Genomic DNA, 18,945 nt, shown 5'->3' with positions numbered 1-18,945 from the left:
AAAGTATTTACAATATATTCGAAAATACATGAATAAAAAATCTATTTGACTTTCCAAAATAGCAATACGCTATATAAACTGAAACGGCAGGAGTAACGTATTATTTCAACAGAAATGTGAAAATTATGCAAAGCAACAAAAATAAACGCATCTCTATGATTGGAAAGAGCCCGTGCAACTAGTTAAGCCCAACCTCTTAGTCGGGCCTAATCAACTTTTGAAATAAAACGTACTTCCTACAACTGGGCCTTTAACCTATACGTGCTTAGCCCATGATCAACAACATAATTTGCAGATAGGCTCGAATATCCGTCCTACTAATAAACAGGAAAGATGCTCTAACAACATAATTTGCTGAGCAGTTTTAGCAAACTTTGTTCCTTTAAGTTTGTCAAAACTTAATAGTTTTGGTTTCCGTCAAATATTTAACAATTTATGTTCGTTAGATTTGACGAAAACTATAGAAAAATACACCAAAAATAGCAGAAATTACACCTTAAAACAGAATTCATTAAATACGATGATTCCTCCATGACTACATAGGGCATTGAATCAATCATATAATTTGGACAAACAATGACGGTTGATTATCTTTTTTAACTGCATAATATCCAACATATCCTTCTTTATACAGAAAAGATGGGTACTTTCCTCAAAGGTACTCACAGAAGAACACAATCCTTTCGGAAAATGTTATAATAGTTGCCATGGAAAAGGATATGAAAAGCTAATTAGGTGAAAACAGCATAATAGAAAAGATGATTTTTCATGCTGATTGAAATGACATTAGATTCAAATATCATGACACTTATCACGGATATATTATTGAATATTGTTGGTACGTTATAATTTACACAGCATCTCATGATACATGTAAATAACACCTATAGGCCAATTGTTTCATTCAGTATCTGAGATGCTACCCGCAACTTACTGCTGAATCTTCACCTGTTTTCATCAAATGTGCCCAAAGTTCAGCCAAATCTTTCAGCAGCTTTCGTTGATATTGCATCTTCATCAGTAAAGTATCCTCTTGCATTCTGGGGGTGTACATAATCCATTTACTGCGCTACAAGTAGAACTGGACCCTGACCAAAGTTGAGAAGCAAATTTTGCAGTCAATATATTGCTTAATGTGATGTATAATGTCAGCTGAGGGTTTCTACTGCCCACCAGCTGCTCTTGAAGCTCTTAATTAGCTTTTGTTAGTTAAAAATCATAAGTTCAGTAAAGACGAATTAATATTCACTGAAGGCTTCTTGCTTCCTCCCGCCCAAAGAAATCATTTTGCTTTCATATTTGACAATTTGTTCACTAATAAAGCAGAAATGTGTAGGCCAACAGTGAGATTGTTCTGATACAAGCTTATTGGATCAAGATAATCAATGGCATATACAATCTATTGCTTTAGAAGTGAAGATACACAAACTCGTTATTTGGATTCACAGAGTAGGAGGAGAAGAGAATCAACCCAACAATTCTTGAAGCTGGCCTAGGAGAAGCAATAACCTTTGGTAAAGGCAAGTGACCGCTGCCTGTTGGCAATGGCTGAAATAACCTGAGTCTATTTCAGATACAACTTTTCTCAGTTCAGTAATCAGTATAGGAGTTCTAACAGAGATATCAATGTTGGTACCAAAGGCCTATAAAGAAAGTAGAGTCCTTTATTAAAGGCAATAACTACTGCCCGTTGGGAATGGCTAAAATATCCCTCAAATTCATTTGAAATCCTTCGTTACTCAGTTCAGAAATCAGCATAGATGTTCTAACTGAGATGTACAGGTTTTATAGGCCTATAAAGAAAGTTGATTTCGCTTCTGGCTGATGCAATGGTTAAGTGTGTGATTGACACATCTTACACCAAGTACCATTCCCGTTCAACCCATGAGCCCAAGCTTTCCACGGAATAATCCCATTTCAGAAGCACTTCAATGTAATCACGAAAAGTATCATAGCATTTAAGAGCCCGTTTGGACATAAGAAATTTTTCCCTTTTTTCCAAAAAAATTCACTTTTTCCCGAAATCAGCGTTTGTTCGTAAAATTTATAATTTTAACTTGAAGATGCATTTTGAAAATTTTTAAAAATTTGAAAAACTTCAAAAAACAGTTTTTCAAAATTCACTCAAATCACTCACAAAACTTCATGTCCAAACACAACTCTAAATTTCAAATATCATTTTCACTTGAAAAACTTTTTCCCCCTATTTTGGAATTTTACAATTCGTATGTCCAAACGCCCACTAAAAATGCTAACACTGCTGCTGGTACTAAATGTTAGTCAGCTTCAGCTTTTTCCTTACCTATTATATGGCTTTACAGAGTTAGTTTATGCAAGACTGCTACTTTCAAATTTAAACCCAACAAATTAATAGCCCAATAAACACATATAACACGAGTTATTGCTTTACTCTGTTTGTTGTTGCAGTGAACCTCAATCTTTAATCATCAAAAACAATTCGTCAAAGGAGCACCAAGTACGCTGAATACGTTATCACTAAATGACCTCTGATTTTGTATTTTTGTCCTCTCTTTTAGCTAAACAGGTCTAATTCTGATACATCAAATTGGAGTAATGAGAATCATTTGTTTTAGTCAGTAAATTAATTTTAGCATATATAAGTGTAGCATAAATCTTGGAACAGCTAGATATGCAAATACATAATAAAAGAGAATGCTTTAAAGACTAACCGAGCTAGGTCCTCGCAGCTAGTGCATCAATCAGCAGCAAATGGGGCAAAGCACCAAGCCATTTTCATTACACTCAGTACATTTCACCACCAAAGTTCTCCCCTCTTTCTGTTCCATGTCTTCCTTCACCACCATCACCATCTTGCAGCTCCCATTACAAGCAAAACAAGGCAAGAACCTAACACCCCCACAACCGTCACAAACAAAACCAGCTTTCACCTTTGGCAACCCTTGAAGCAAATCCCCTAAATTCCCTTCCTCCACAATCCCCATTACCTCCTCAGCCCCACCTATATACCTCCCTTTAAAAAACACCCTAGGAGGTATTAACTCAGTGCTCTTTTTACCCTTCATCAGCTCCTTCAGTTCGTCCCTGAAACCCCTATCCATTGAAATATCTCTCTCGGAATACAAAACCCCAAGCCCCTCAATTGCTGATCTAACTGCATTACAAGCCTCAAAAGTCCTCCTCACACCCCTCAACGTTGTTGTGTAAATTACTATTTTATCTTCACCATTTGGGGGACAAAGATTTTCAAAACCATCAAGCTTGGAATCACAAGACATTAATCTTGTTGGCTTAAAAATGTCAGCTTTATCAACCACATCGTTAAAAGATGGAATATTTGGGCTTGAATTCTCTTTGCTAGGGAACGATTTCAAGAATCTGAAGCTAGAATCAGGGGTAGACAACTTGAGTAAAGTTGAAAAGCGAAAGCTGTCACTGATGGGTGTCATGGAGGTGGAATCAAGACCAGCCATAAGCTCCCAAGAATTGATAATATCGGAGGTGTGTGACTTGAGGGTTCTGGGTTCAGACAAGGGGCTTGGGAAAAGTGAACCAAGAGTGTGGCGAGGGGGTGGGGTAGGGGTAGGAGGGACAGTGGTGGTGGGGGTGGAGGAGGGTGGAGGAGAGGAAGGTGGGTCAAGGGTCAAGAGACCATAAGTGGTGGAAGTGAGAGAGACAATGTGGTGGCTGAAACCGGCGGCTGAGCCACCCATTTGGGTGAATTCATTGTCTTGGTTGAGCAGAGTTGATGAAACGCAGCCCATTATTGCAATGGCGGAAGAGAGAGTCAATGAAATTAGGAGGGGTGAAATGAAGAGTGTGAAGAGGACAAAGGGAGTGTAAAATGGATCAGAGGGAGAGAGAGTAAAATACAGGAGAAGACTTTTCTGAAGCGTGAGAAAGATTTTGATAATAGTACTACAATACTTGTTTAATGGCGGAGTTCGAGGAGTTTGCATTCAATTTTTGAAAAATGACAGTGGTGGACATTGACGTGTGGGATTGTGGGAGCAGATTGCTTTCTTTTTTGCCTTTTTGGTACTTTTACCGCTCAAATATTTCATTTTCAAATTCAACCCCTTAAGTTACTGTTTCTGTCGTAAAGACTAAAAAGGGTGAGCCTACCCATTCACTTTTGACCCTTTTCCTAGTTGTTGGATAGGTTAGTGAATAGTATGTAAAAATAGATTTGAATTAAGATACTCCTTCTTAGTGATTTACATTTAACTAAAATCACTAGACACCTCTAATCCTATTGTATCTTGTTCACTTCTTGTTTATCTGTTCACTAGGTATGTATTTCTTTTTCTTTTTACTCTCCCTCTCTTCCTTCTTCTCATTATTTACATACTAAGATTCTGTTTGGACATAAGAAATTTATGGCTTTTTTCTATAAAAAAAATCACTTTTTTCGAAATCAGTGTTTGTTTATAAAATTTTTAATTTTCATTTGAAGATGCATTTTGGAATTTTTTAAAAATTTCCAAAAAAATATTTTTCAAAATTTTCACACAAATCACTCACAAAACTTCAAAAACAACCCAAAATTATATTCATGTCCAAACACTAACTTTAAATTTCAAATATCATTTTCACTTGAAAAAAATTTTCCCCCTATTTTGAAATTTTACAAATCTTATGTCAAAACGCCCACTAAATCAATTCAAATTTACCATTGTGTTGAGCAAGAGGTGCTTTCTTTGTTCTGAAAAAAAAAGGTACTTATAACGCTTTAGCGAACGAATCTTGTTACGTGAAATGTTACGTGTTTGGACATAAAAATTATAATTTTAAAAAAAAAAAGTAGTATTTGAAGTTAAGTTGAAAAATGATATTTGAAATTTAAAATTATGTTTGGGCATGTATTTTACTTGAAAAAATATTGCAGTTTTGTGAGTAGGGAAAGATAAAATTTGAAAAACTCATTTTCGAAAAAATTTCAAAAACTTGCAAAATTTCACGGAGAGATACATTTTTGAAACAAAAAAAAAAATTGAAAAAAAATGGACAAACGGGGCCTTAAGTGTCATATATTTTGAGCTTGTTTGGAAAGTCACCTATGAATTGGATTGGGGTGTAATTGGGTGTAATTACACAGTTTGACATGTTTGTCTGGCCAAGTAATTACTTGGTCAGCATATAATTTGGTGTAATTAGAGAGGTATAATTACACTATCCAATTCTCAAGGGGGAGGTGAGAATTGGTGATAATTACACTGTGTAATTACAAGGTTACTTTTTAATTTCTTTCCTTTTTGTTTTTATTGAAATTTATTTTCTTTTTAGCTTTTTATTTCCATTATTTTAATTTCTTTATTTAGTTTTTTATTTTAATTTTTAATTTTAACTTCTTTTTTAATTTTAAAATATATTTTTTTTGTACATTATTTATCTTTTATTTCTCTACCTTTATTTCTTGTGATTCCATATAATTACTTGTATATTTTATTTCTCATTCGTTTTATTTTCTTCATTTAACGTAATTGCATTATTATTTTAGTTTTTGAAACTACACCTCCTAATATTAGAAATAGTGAGACATTAACAAACTTGGCATATAATGAGTGATGCCATTAAAGTAGAATTTCGTTGTTGAATGAGGTTATAAACTTATTATGTTTTCTAATCTTAAGTGGTATTGGAACTTATTTTTATTATATTGGAATTTGACATATGTTAAAGTAATTTTTTTTCTGGAATTTTGAAATTGTATTATATTTATGGTTTCAATTTACTTATTTTAGTAGTATTGACTTGTTATTTCACATTGCATATTGTTCGTTTTTTAGTTAGAATTGATATATTAGTTTTGTCAAACATTTGCATAATGTTATGACATTATATTTATAAATATTAATTTATTTTATCAAACATGCATTCCATGATGTTCTTACAAAACGTATGTTTTTAGTTTTTATAATTAATTAAACTAAATATTATTAATTTAAAAATTATATATCAATTATTTTTATAATGTTAGTTATAAATATATGATTACTAATTAATGTATATTCAAGAAAAAATATGCATCTTAAATACCAAATCTAATATCATTTATACTTATAAAAAATCATTTATAGGCATATATTTATTATATTAACTTTTAAGTTTTGATAATTACTTCATTTAAAATTTAATCTAACTATGTAATTATACTTGTGCAACCAAACATTACGCTTATAATTACATTATAATTACGTTATGACAAACAAACAAGTCGTCGTAATTACTAAGCTGTGTAATTAATACCTGTTAATTACACCAATTGCCATTACAGGTGGCTTTCCAAAGTGACCCTTTATGTAATATTTTAATGTATGTTTTCACACTATCTCGTTAATTGCTTTCACGAGTAGAAAGATTAATATTTATGATTAGCAAAATGTTTTCCTCTTTCTGTTGAATTGATGTGGCAACTTTGATTGACGTGCCAATAGGCTTTACAAAAGGAATACCCTATGGTCCTATACTATGACTTTATGCCATTGAATAATTTCACTATTAAGATGGAATGATATTTGGTATTATTGCATGCGAAATGATAGAAATCGAAGAATTGGGAATTTAGGAAGAAAATAAAACAATATACTCTATATTATCTGTAGGAGTAATGAATCATATCATTCAAAAAATGTGTGTCCTTTTTATAATTATTTAAGTACGTTAACGCTTCAATATAGGACCCAAAAAATTAATATTTGTGTTATGTATATCTAAAATCTTTCCAAGTTTGATTGAACTCAACTAAGTTTTGTTAAAATGTCACGTTGAAATAAAAAGGAATTAGAAAATTAATTTCTAACATATATTATTTAATTGGGACATTGAACCAGCTTGTCTGCAAAATAAGTTTGGAGATGGACCTTCCAAAAGCCTACTTGTATGCCGCGACTTATGAAATCTTGAACACATTATTGCAGTTTATCATCGGAACTTGTTAAACTGCATCTCAAGCGACCGTTTTGGAGTCAAAGAAGAACCCAATAAAAAGAATAGGCAAAACAATGGAAAAGAAACAAAAGTTTGAAGGAAAAAAATAAAAATTACTAAGAAAAGTTGGTATACTCAAACTATATTTGGTTGGAGTGAAGCGAGAAAGAGTTGAAAGAATGAAAGTACTAATACAGTGTTTGGTACCTCTTTATATCACGAATGGAGGGGAGGAAGAATATCCCTTTTATTTCCCTTCTAACTATACCAAACATTCAAGCGTAAGTCATTTCATTTATGTTGGCACAAGAAAAGTATGAATTCATTCATCGACCATCTTGAGGTGCGCTTACCCGAAAAATCGATAACAATTGAATTTATATGCGGTTCTAAGGATACGTAGTATAACTTGGTATAAATAGAGAATATATATATATATATATATATATATATATATATATATATATATATATATATATATATATAGGTACTGAAATTGGCTATAAAAGAGATAAATACAAACCAAATGAATCAATTAGCCTTAACCCTGAAGTTTGATCACCCTCAAAACAAGTGTGGATCCAGCTAGTATATGGACAGAGTAACAAAATAATCAAGCTTCAAAAAAGTAATATATTATTTTTATTGCATAAGAATGTGTCCTTCTACAAATGATCAAACCCCCTTTATATAGTGGGGAAGTCTTATTTTGAATATAATTCTAAATACAGAAGGAAGCTCATGATAGATTAATTAATTGGCATCTTCTTGATATACGCCGGGATTTCCGTCGAGATTCTCGCCTTAATTGCAGATATACCAGTTTTTTTATTTTTTTGGCTCGATCTCGATCTTGGCCGATCATGATCTTGATCGGTCTCTATTTTGCTCGGTCTCGTTCTTGGCCGATCTCGAGTGGTCTCTATTCTGCTCGGTCTCAATCTTGACCGATCTCGATCGGTCTCTATTTTGCTCGGTCTCAACCGAGATCGATCTCGACCAATCTCTATTTTACTCGATCTCGATCTTGGCCGATCTTGATCTTGGTCGGTCACGAGCTCGGTAGCCTAACTTCGCATCATAGCTTGATAGTATACGAGGTTGAACCTTGATCTATCATGTTCCAGTCTCGATTAGTCATATGAAGGGTAGGCTCGGTTTTGACCGTATACAGATAGTCCCCTCGTTTCTCGAAAAGAAGATGGCGGAAAACGATATGAATTTTCGAACTCTGACTTGATAGGTAATGACGTCAGCGACGAGCCCGATTATGACGTATGCAATGAAAGGTCCCGTCGGTCCAGTTACCAAGGCATTAAATACATATCAGTTGTTGGTCGGCCATTACCGGTTCTGAACCGTCACCAGCAACCTATAAGAACCCAATCTTTTCTCATTCGAACTTTTCACTCAAAGCTTCTTCTCTACTCTTGCATCGTTCTTCAGAAAATCCCTTTGCTTCATAATTTTCACACCTAAATTTCTGGAACTCCAATTAAACCGCATATCACCCTAATTCTCTTTTCCCTTGTTCATCAATGGCGAAAACCTCCAAAACAGTGCCGTAAAAAGTGGCCACTTCTTCATCACGACCCGCCGGTGGTAAGGATGCGGCGGAGCCCCACCCTGAGGAATTCGTTCCGGTAGGGTGCTCAACTATCATCGACTTTAAGGTCGAAAAAGCTTCCTCGGTACCGGGCCGATGTGAGCCGTTCTCGAGGTACAAGTGTTCAATCACCGAGAAAATCTTCGACAAAGTGAAAAAGGAATGCAACTGGGGAGAAAAGCATGTGGTAGTCCAATCGCCTGAAGAATTAATTACTACTGACGTGGAGTGGTTCTTAAGTGTTTATACTTACCCTTTACGTTAGGTCCCTTAGACCCTGTCATCATTGCCTTCTTCAAGAGATACGGCGTGACCATTGGCCAGATCCACCCTTCTTCTTTGAGAATAGTGATTCTCCTCTGATTCTTCTCAAGCAAAATCGAGGGGTGTTTTTTCACCCTCGATAACCTTATGCGCCTTTATAGTCCCCGACTCTATCGAGGAGGTTTAATCAAGATTGCTCGCCGAGCGACCAAAGCACCGTTATTGAGTATAGACGAGACTCGTGATCGAGGTTGGATGGGCCAATTTGTTCAAGTCAAAACCTCGAACCTGATCCCTGCCGATGACATGCCGTTTCCTGAGAAATGGAATATGAATCGTGAGTAGTATTCCTCTTTGAACGTTCAATTTTGTAGTTCTACTTTTCATTTTCTTTATCTACTTTTTCTTTGTTGTTACAGTTGTGGCCCAGATATCGGAACCAATTATTGAACTTAAACAATGGGTTGAAGGTCTGGTGTTACAGAGACCATACTCCGAGCGTGCTTGGATGGAATTATCAAAGGGTCGATTGGAGGCCCGCAGTCATGGTAAGTTTCTTTCTTAGAACGGTTATCATTTGATCTTCTTCTCTTGCTTACTCCCCTTTTTTCCTTTATAGGCCTCGGGAAGGATGTTGCCATAAGGCCCCCATCTGGTGACAAAGAAGTCCTTGCTCTGAAGCAGGTCAAAGAGAAGAAGAGAAAAGGGGCTTCGAGTTCCCCGGTCTCGAAAAAGAAAAACCGGCGAGGAAGTCTCGCAAGCCTAAGCGGGGCTCCGATGTTATGCCTTCGGACTTGATCCGCCGATTAAGGGATGAGCCCAGAGAAGGAGAAGAGGAAGTAGCCTATGTGCGGGCTAATGTTGTGATACAAAAATCCTCTGAATCGGCGGAGGTTGGTGAGGGAATTCTGGCCATAGTTCCTGAACCAAATAAAGTTGAGCCCACTCCGTCCCGAACTGAGATGGTTGAAGGAGAGACCGGGGGCGAGGCTTCTTAGGCAGCGGAATATATCTCGAGGGACGATCTCAGGATGGTCGATATTTTTGGATCCCCACAGATTTCGGATGCTATGATCTGTGAGGCCAACATGTTGGAAAGTCGATCTTACAAGGCTATTCAGGGGGAGACTAATATCCATGGCTTTTTGGATGGGCTCGAGTCCGCTGTCTCAGAGGATATTACCGGATTTGGTGGATTACCGGTACCGAAGAAAGTATCATGGTCATACGATATCGGGTCTTCATCGAGCCCAAAACTGGTGGACCGATTCCCGGCCCCGAGTGTTAATCCCGATCGTATGTGGAAAATAGTGTTTTTCGTCCCGAAGGATGCCCGAGTTTTCTCTCCCCCCGTGGGGATTGCTAGTTACCTTAGATCATTGGTGACCGAGGAGGATCAAGCCATGGTGAACATGGCAGGAGCCGCTTGCCTTTTCAATGAGGCCCAACATGCTCTGATTCGGGTAACTTCGAGGGTACCTCTATTGTCTCTTTTATACTTAGAGTTGTAGATAATTCTAACATCTTCTTCCTTGTTTGCAGGCTTCGGTGTTGCATCACGTGGCTTTCCTTCGAATTTAGAGGAGCATGAGGCTAAGGTTCAGGACTTCACTGAGAAGAGAGACACCTACAAGCTTCTTAGTGAGAATCTTCGGGCAGATTTGGTAACGGCCCAGGATGAGCATGCCGAGATGGCCAAGCAGGTATTTCAAGTGCTTCACGATAGTGAAGATGAATTGGAGATAACTACTAATGATCCGATTCTGCAGGTCCGACAGCAGCTCGAACAAATCGGATGGCTCCAAACACAGATGAATGCGATACAAGCCGAGGCGGAAGAATTCAAAAGGAACATGGACATTCTAGCCTCTAAAAAGGAGATCGTCCAAGCTCAATTGGAGTCGGCCGAGGCCTAGCTCCAAGCTGCAAAAGATAAGGCCTCGATGCAGGTCAAGCTTGGCTGATAAACTAGAAGTGGCCAGATCCGAGGTGGCTATAGCTAGATCTGAGGTGGTCGTGGCCAACAATAGACCTGATGCTAAAGTGGCCCAGTTTAGGGTTGATGTCGAAGTCAACCAGGCCAAGGCCAAGGGCATGGTTGTACATGCGAAATGGCAGGCTCGAAGGGAAGCCCTCGAAGGGGTTCAGGTCCAGGGCTTCGATATCATGGCTGAGATCGAGAAGGTCATAGTAGAGGAAGCCAGGACCCGGAGGCTGGCCTTCCTTTAGGAAGACTCCGAGAGTTCAAGTGAATCCAAATACGGAGAATATTCTGAGGATGGAAGTGCGACCTCCGATGAAGACCAAGCCTCTTAGGACTTTTTATTTTTTCTTTTGCATTTTTTCCGAGGCCGTTTTTTGGCCGTTGTAAATTTAGGCTGATTTGACCTTTGTAAAAAACTATTGTGGATAAATATAAGATTTTTCTTTCCCTTTCGGCTCTCGTATTTTTCCTTTGCCTTATTTGTATTTACAAAGGTTGAAAATGCCTTAGCATGAAATAATAAGTTGTGTTCGAGGGTTCGAATAAACCTTGCCTTTATTTCCTTTCTGGGTTAAGGCGTTATTGGGGTTATGATATCAAAGTTTTTCAGGGAAAACATCTTAAGTTTGAGATTTTGCCGAGGGTAGCCTTTAGAACCGGTTGTGAAAGAATTTTTTATTTTTTGAAGGCCTATTTTTGTTACAGATTTCGGACGTCTCCGAGTCGTGTTAAATTGGTCATAGCCTTTTAGTTCGGGAGCTACCCATTGGGCTTGTTTTCCCGTTTTATCTCGGCTTGCTTGAGATAATAGTTCCCGAGTGGGGTGGCCGTGACTTTTAGAAATCGGGGCGTTTCCTATTAGGTCTTCTGCTCTCGAGGCCTGATGAATTGGGATGTTTGAGTCGGATGGCAGTCCCCGTGTGAGGGAGAGATTGTTCGTATTCCGGTTAAGTATTGCCCTTGGACTTGTTTATATTCAGAAGTACGAAGCTCTTTGTAAAGAGAGAAGATAAAGAAAAAAAAATTTAAAGCATAAGATGTGCGTAAGGAACATACTTCTCTTTATTCCTGGTCGAAATAGGGTTCGAGCAATCTATATGGGCACGGTTCGATTTGACCGTTTGACCCTTACAATAAATCCTATATGTCGAGATCCTGCCTTTATGAAGTAGTTTCCTTTCTAGAGTTGATATTCGAAGATAACGCATATCAGAGGGTAGCCCCCAGTATTCTAGATTGATTGCAAAGGAACCTCGGATAATGTCGAATGGATCTCCGATGTCGATTCATAATCGGGATTGATTATAAGTTAGAATGATTCATCATTTCCTCGTTTAAAACCTCGCCAAAAAAACCCATTTGGGACAAAATCGGTCTGAAGAAAAAAGAGTGCAACACGTGCTTTCAGACTAAAGACTTCATGTTGTTTGCTAAAAAATCCATCGTCGTTTCTTGTCGACCACCTGCAAGTGTTAATCTGAAAATAGAAAAGGAATGGAAAAAGGGCGCACCTCAGCAATAGTACCGTTTTAGGTGAGATATGCTCCAATTGCTAGGTAGTTGTTCCTCATTCATCGTTCCAAGCTTGAAGGACCCTTTCCTAGTGACCTCCAGAATTTGGTATGGTCCTTCCCAATTCGAACTTAATTTTCCTTCATTGGGATTTCGGGTGTTGAGGGTGACCTTTCTCAGCACTAAGTCCCTGACGTTAAAATATTGAGGGTTGGGTCTTCGATTGTAGTATCTCTCGATCCGTTGCTTTTGGGCGACTAGTTGGATGAGGGTTGTTTCATGCCTTTCATCCAATAGTTCTAGGCTTGTATTCATGGCCTCGTCATTTGATTCCTTTGTTGCATATCGGGACCGGATACTTGGCTCTCTGACTTCGACTGGTATTAGAGCTTCGTCACTATAAACTAATGAAAATGGGGTAGCCCCGGTACTAGACTTCGAGGTTGTGCGGTATGCCCAGAGAACTTTGGGTAGAATTTCCTTGCACTTTCCTTTGGCGTCGGTTAGCCTCTTCTTAAGATTTTAGATGATGTTTTTGTTGGTCGATTCGGCTTGCCCATTCCCGCTGGGATGATAAGGTGTTGATAGGATTCTTTTGATCTTGTGATCTTCGAGAAATTTGGTTACTTTACTGCCGATGAACTGTTTTCCGTTATCATACACAATTTCGGATGGCAACCCGAATCGACATATAATGTGATCCCAAATGAAGTCGATAACTTCCTTCTCCCTAATTTTCTCAAAGGCATGTGCTTCAACCCACTTAGAAAAATAGTCAGTCATAAATAAAATAAATTGAGCTTTACCTGGTGCCCATGGAAGAGGGCCAACGATGTCCATTCCCCACTTCATGAATGGCCATGGTGACAAGACCGAATGGAGAGGTTCCCTGGGTTGGTGAATCATTGATGCATGCCTTTGGCATTTGTCACATTTTCGAACAAATTCTTTCGCATCTTTTCCCATATCAATCCAGTAATAACCAGCTCTGATTACCTTTTGAACCAATGATTCGGCATCGGAATGATTTCTGCAAGTGCCCTCATGTACTTCCCTCAGAACGTACTCGGTGTCTCCCGGTCCTAGACATATCGCTAATGGACCATCGAACATTCTTCTGAACAAGGTTCCACCTTCGGACAAGATGAATCGTATTGCCTTTGTGCGCAGGGCCCTCGATTCTTTCGGATATGAGGAAAGCTTTTCGGTTTTCAAATACTCTATGTACTTATTTCTCCAATCCCAAGTCAAGCTTGTGGAATTTATCTCGGTGTGGCTTTCTTCGGCTACTGACCTCATGAGTTGCACGACGGCCCCCGAATCGAGCTCGTTTTCCTCGATCGATGACCCTAAGTTTGCGAGGGCATCAACCTCACTATTCTGATCTCGAGGCACATGTTGCAAAGTTCACTCCTTAAATCGGTGCACAGTTACTTGTAACTTATCTAGGTATCTTTGCATTCGTTCTTCCCTAACTTGAAGGTTCCGTTAACTTGATTCACCACGAGGAGGGAGTCGTATTTGGCTTCGATCACCTCCGCTCCCAAGCCTTTGGCTAGTTCGAGACATGCAATCATGGCCTCATATTCGGCCTCATTGTTAGTTAATTTCACAGTTCCAATAGATTGTCTAACCACGTTGCCTGTGGGTAGTTTTAGTACGATGTCGAGCCCGAACCCTTTTGAGTTCGAGGCAACATCTGTAAAGAGGGTCCGAATTCCTGAAGACGTACTCGAGTTTATCAACAGTTCTCTTTCGACCTCGGGTACTAGGGCCGGCGTGAAGTCAGTTACGAAGTCAGCCAAAATTTGCGACTTAATTACTGTTCGAGGTCGGTATTCAATATCACACTCGATGATTTCTACGGCCCATTTGGCCAACCGTCCCAAAATCTTGAGTTTATGCAAAATATTTCTAAGTGGATAAGTTGTTACAACATATATCGGGTGACATTGAAAGTATGGTTTTAGTTTTCTAGTGGCGCTTATCAAAGCGAACGCCAATATTTCTAGGTGGGATATCTAGTTTCGGCCTCACCTAAGGTCCGGCTGACATAATAAATAAAAAATTGCGTACCTCATTCTTCTCGGACTAGGACTCCGCTTACCGCTACCTCAAATACTACCAAATACAAGTAAAGTTGTTCGTTTGCCCTTGGCGTGTGAAGCAACGACGGGCTCGATAAGTACCGCTTAAGCTCTTCCAAGGCCTGCTGGCATTCCAAGGTCCATGTGAAATTATTTTTCTTCTTTAGCAACGAGAAAAATCGGTGGCCCTTATCAGAAGACCTCGAGATGAATCGCCCCAGGGCGGCCATGCGCCCGGTTAACCTCTGCATGACCTTTATGATGTCTACCACCGTGATGTCATCGATGGATTCAATCTTGTCGGGATTAATCTCGATTCCTCGGTTGGATATCATGAACCCGAAACATTTGCCTGACCCGACCCCAAATGCATATTTTTTCGGGTTCAGCTTTATGTTGTATTTTTTCAATATACTGATAGTTTCCTGCAAGTGCTTTAAATGGTCTTATACTCGTATGGACTTAACTAGCATGTCATCAATGTAAACTTCCATAGATTTCCCTATTTGTTCTTCGAACATCCGATTTATTAGGCGTTGATAAGTGATAGCAGCATTTTTTAATCCAAATGGCATTGCATTGTAGCAGTAGGTACTATATTTAGTGATGAACGAGGTCTTTTCCTGATCATCTGGGTTCATCTGTATTTGATTGTACCCGAAATAGGCATCGAGAAAATTGAGGATCTCGTAGCCGGTCGTGGCATCGATCATGCGATCGATATTAGGCAAAGGAAAATAATCCTTGGGGAATGCTTTATTTAGATCCTTGTAATCTACACACATTCTAAGTTTGTTTCCTTTTTAGGGACTACTGCTATGTTTTTTAACCATTCGGGGTATTTTACTTCACGGATGGACTCTATTTTAAGAAGCTTGGTTACCTCATCTTTGACGAAAGCATGTTTGACCTCGGACTGGGGTCTTCTTTTTTGCTTCACCGGATGGAACTTCGGGTCCAAGCTTAGTTTATGGGTGGTGATTTCTGGTGGGATCCATGTTATGTCAAGATGGGACCAAGCAAAACAATCCATGTTAGCTATAATAAATTGAATAAGCTTTTTCCTGAGCTCGGGATTTAACCCCATGCCCAGGTATACTTTTCGTTCGGGCAGATGTTCGATTAGTATGATTTTCTTCATCTCTTCGACAGTTGATTTGGTAGCGTCAGAATTATCGGGGACTATGAAGGATCGAGGGACCCCATAATCATCATCTTCGTCAGTCCCCTGCTACTCTAGTTAGGTCGAGGTCGGCGTTTGTGATTGCTATTTGGTCTCCTATTTTCCCTTCAAATTTGACCTATTTATCGATGAGAGTGATGACATCGGAATCACTTCGTTAATGGCAAACATTTCCTTTGCGGTGGGTTGCTCCCCGTAGATTATTTTGATTCCCTCTGATGTTGGGAATTTTAGGACCTTGTGAAGGGTTGAGGGTACTACTCTCATGTTGTGGATCCATTATCTCCCGAACAGCGCATTTTACTTTATGTCGCCCTCGATCACGTGGAAATTCGTCTCTTGGATGGTCTCGGCCACGTTTACTGGCAAAGTTATCTCGCCCTTAGTAGTTTCACATGCCATGTTGAATCCGTTTAGCACTAGGGTCGTGGGCACAACCTGGTCCTGTAGACCGAGTTGCTCTACGACCCTAGATCGAATGATGTTGTCCGAACTACCTGAATCAATTAACACATGCTTCACTTGAGTCTCATTCATGAGTACAGATATTACCAGTACATCTTTATGGGGCTGCATGATTCCTTCTGTGTCTTCGTCTTTGAAGGGCAAAGTTCATTTCGGTATGTAATCCTGAGCCTAAGATCGCTTCTCCCTTATGATTAACACCTTAATGCGTTTTAACACTGGCCCTTGGGGAACATCGATCCCTCCGATAATTATGTGAATAATGTGTTGTGGTTCTTCTTGCTCGTTTTGTCTATTGAACTCTCTGTTTTTGAAGTGATTCTTGGCCCGATCACTTAAAAACTCCCGAAGGTGCCCTTCATTGAATAACATGGCTACTTTTTCTCTCAACTGCCTGCAATCTTCCGTTCTGTGGCCATGGGTGCCGTGATACTTGCATACTTGATTGGGATTTCTCTGGGCTAGATTGGTCTGCAGAGGTCAAGGCCATTTAGTATCTTTGATGCATCCGATAGCTGATACGATTGCTTGATGCATCAATATTGAAGTTATACTCCGACAATCGCGGTGCTTCCTTAGGTCCGGTATGCCTGTCGAAACCATTCTTGATCATAAGCCCTCGAGAGCCTTGGCCTCAATCACTTCTCCTTTCACCTCATACGAAGTTGAGCCCAGGTCCTTTGCCCCTACGATCTCTATTATATGGCTGGTATCGATCCCTATTCAACCTTGGTTCTCGATCGATGTCCCTTTTGGTAATGGATCCAGAAGGAGCCCCCAGCTGGTCGTCTTCGAATCTAATCTTTGATTGATATCGACTATGTATATCGTCCCAGGTAACAACCGGGTACTCAATCAAGTTCTGCTTCAACTGTTGTGAAGCAACTGAGCTTCGTTCATTTAGTCCTTGGGTGAAAGCTTGAACGGCCCAATCGTCTGTGACCGGTGGTAGGTCCATTCGTTCCATTTGGAAACGAGATATAAAACTCTCTGAGCATCTCGTTATCTTTCTGCTTTACCTTGAAAAGGTCCGACTTCCTAGTCTCGACCTTTATGGCTCCAGCGTGTGCTTTTACAAAAGAATCTGTATGGCAAAAGAATCGATAGAGTTAGGTGGTAAATTATGATACCATATCATTGCTCCATTTGACATGGTTTCCCCGAATTTCTTTAGTAATACAGATTCGATCTCATCGTTCTCTAGATCATTCTCTTTAATGGCACGCGTGTAAGAGGTGACATACTCGTTGGGGTCGGTCATTCCATTATACTTAGGAATATCGGGCATGCAAAACTTTTTGGGGATTGGTTTGGGAGCCGTGCTCAGGGAGGAGGGCTTTTGTACGAACTTTTTGGAACCCAAACCCTTCAATATTGGTGGTGCCCCCGAGATTTGATCAACACTGGAGTTATAAGTTTCCACTTTCTTGTCGTTTACTTTGATCCTCTTTTCCCCTAACTCTATTCGCTTTGTCAGTTCCTCGAGCATCTTTATAATTTCAGGGTTAGTCCCCGATTCTTGTTCATTTGACCTTACCACAATTGGCCTCATTTTGTGGGTGACTTCTTGGGGTGGGCCGGGCTCAGCCTTGCTCGGTGCCTGGGTTTGGCTCTATAACTGAGCTATCGCCACTTGTTGACCTTGCAGCATTTCGAAGATCATACGCAGGTTGATCCCGTCTTCTCCAATATTTTGGGTATTTCGAACTGTAGATCGGGTTCCACTTTGGATGTTGTTTTCGGGACCGGAATGTTGGTTCACTTCGATGTCTACATGCGAATTATTGTCAACCAGATCCACGGCCCAAGTCCCAAGTCCCATCGGGGTCAGCGGGTGGCCTTTCATCCCCGGACGTCACGTTGTTATTCTCACCTTGATGGCCAGATTCGTTATCGATATGTAGGAGAATTAATTGAGAGTTCATCATTTTTAGCATGCAATCAAAGATACTTCCAAGAGCAAGTGTAAAATAGTATGTTTTATAGAGATTTGAATCAAATAACCACTATTATCCTTAGCTCCACGGTGGGCGCTAAACTGTTTACTCGAAAAATGAATAACAATTAAATTTATACGCGACTCTACCCAAACTCATTCATGAATAAAGAGAATATATATATTGAATTTATACGCGGCTCTAAGGATACGTGATATAAATTGGTACAAACCGAGCAAAAATATACATCGATACTCAAATTGGCTATAAAAGAGATAAATACAAACCAAATGAATCAATTAGCCTTAGCCCTGAAGTTCGGTCACCCTCAAAACAAGTGAAGATCCAGCTAGTGTATGGACAGAGTAACGAAATAATCAAGCTTCAAGAAAGTAATGTATTATTTTTATTGCATCAGAATGTGTACTTCTACAAATGATCAGAATGTGTTATTCTCACCTTTTATTTGCCTCTCCTTGATATGCGCCGGGATTTTCATCGAGATTCTCGCCCTAATTGCGGATTTACAGGTTTTTTTATTTTTTGGCTCGATCTCGATCTTGGCCGATCATAATCTTGATCGGTCTCTATTTTGCTCAGTCTCGATCTTGGCCGATCTCGACCGGTCTCTATTCTGCTTGGTCTCAATCTTGACCGATCTCGATCGATCTCGACCAGTCTCTATTTTGCTCGATCTCGATCTTGGCCGTTCTTGATCTTGGTCGGTCTCTGGGTCATGAGCTCGGCAACCTAACTTCTCATCATAGCTTGATATTATTCGAGATTGAACCTTGATCTATCATATTTCAGTCTCAATTAGTCATATGAAGGGCAAGCTCGATTTTGACCGTATACAACGTGAAAATGAAAGAGTCATAAATAAAGTTACACGTGAAAGTAAAATAAAGTTGTGCATATTTAACAAGAACAAATCAATAAAGACCAAGATACGAAAAGTGCATGTTTACACTCTAACGTATGAAAGAATATTTAAAGAA

General features: G+C 39.3%; 1 protein-coding gene across 1 annotated transcript; it reads right to left on the bottom strand.

The window, feature by feature from the left end:
• Nucleotides 1–786: 786 nt before the first annotated feature.
• Nucleotides 787–3,951, bottom strand: LOC107824206 (uncharacterized protein At5g39865-like). The gene is made up of 2 exons (XM_016650952.2): nucleotides 2,691–3,951; nucleotides 787–1,088 (listed from the first exon to the last, which is right to left on the bottom strand). Exon 1 carries the CDS (start codon nucleotides 3,936–3,938, stop codon nucleotides 2,721–2,723), a length of 1,218 nt encoding a protein of 405 aa, XP_016506438.2. The 5' UTR covers nucleotides 3,939–3,951; the 3' UTR covers nucleotides 787–1,088; nucleotides 2,691–2,720.
• Nucleotides 3,952–18,945: the final 14,994 nt, after the last annotated feature.

This window comes from Nicotiana tabacum, chromosome 23 (assembly GCF_000715075.1).
Source record: "Nicotiana tabacum cultivar K326 chromosome 23, ASM71507v2, whole genome shotgun sequence".
In the NCBI taxonomy this organism is placed as follows: Eukaryota; Viridiplantae; Streptophyta; class Magnoliopsida; order Solanales; family Solanaceae; genus Nicotiana; species Nicotiana tabacum.
This window is presented reverse-complemented; position numbering and strand designations above follow the sequence as displayed.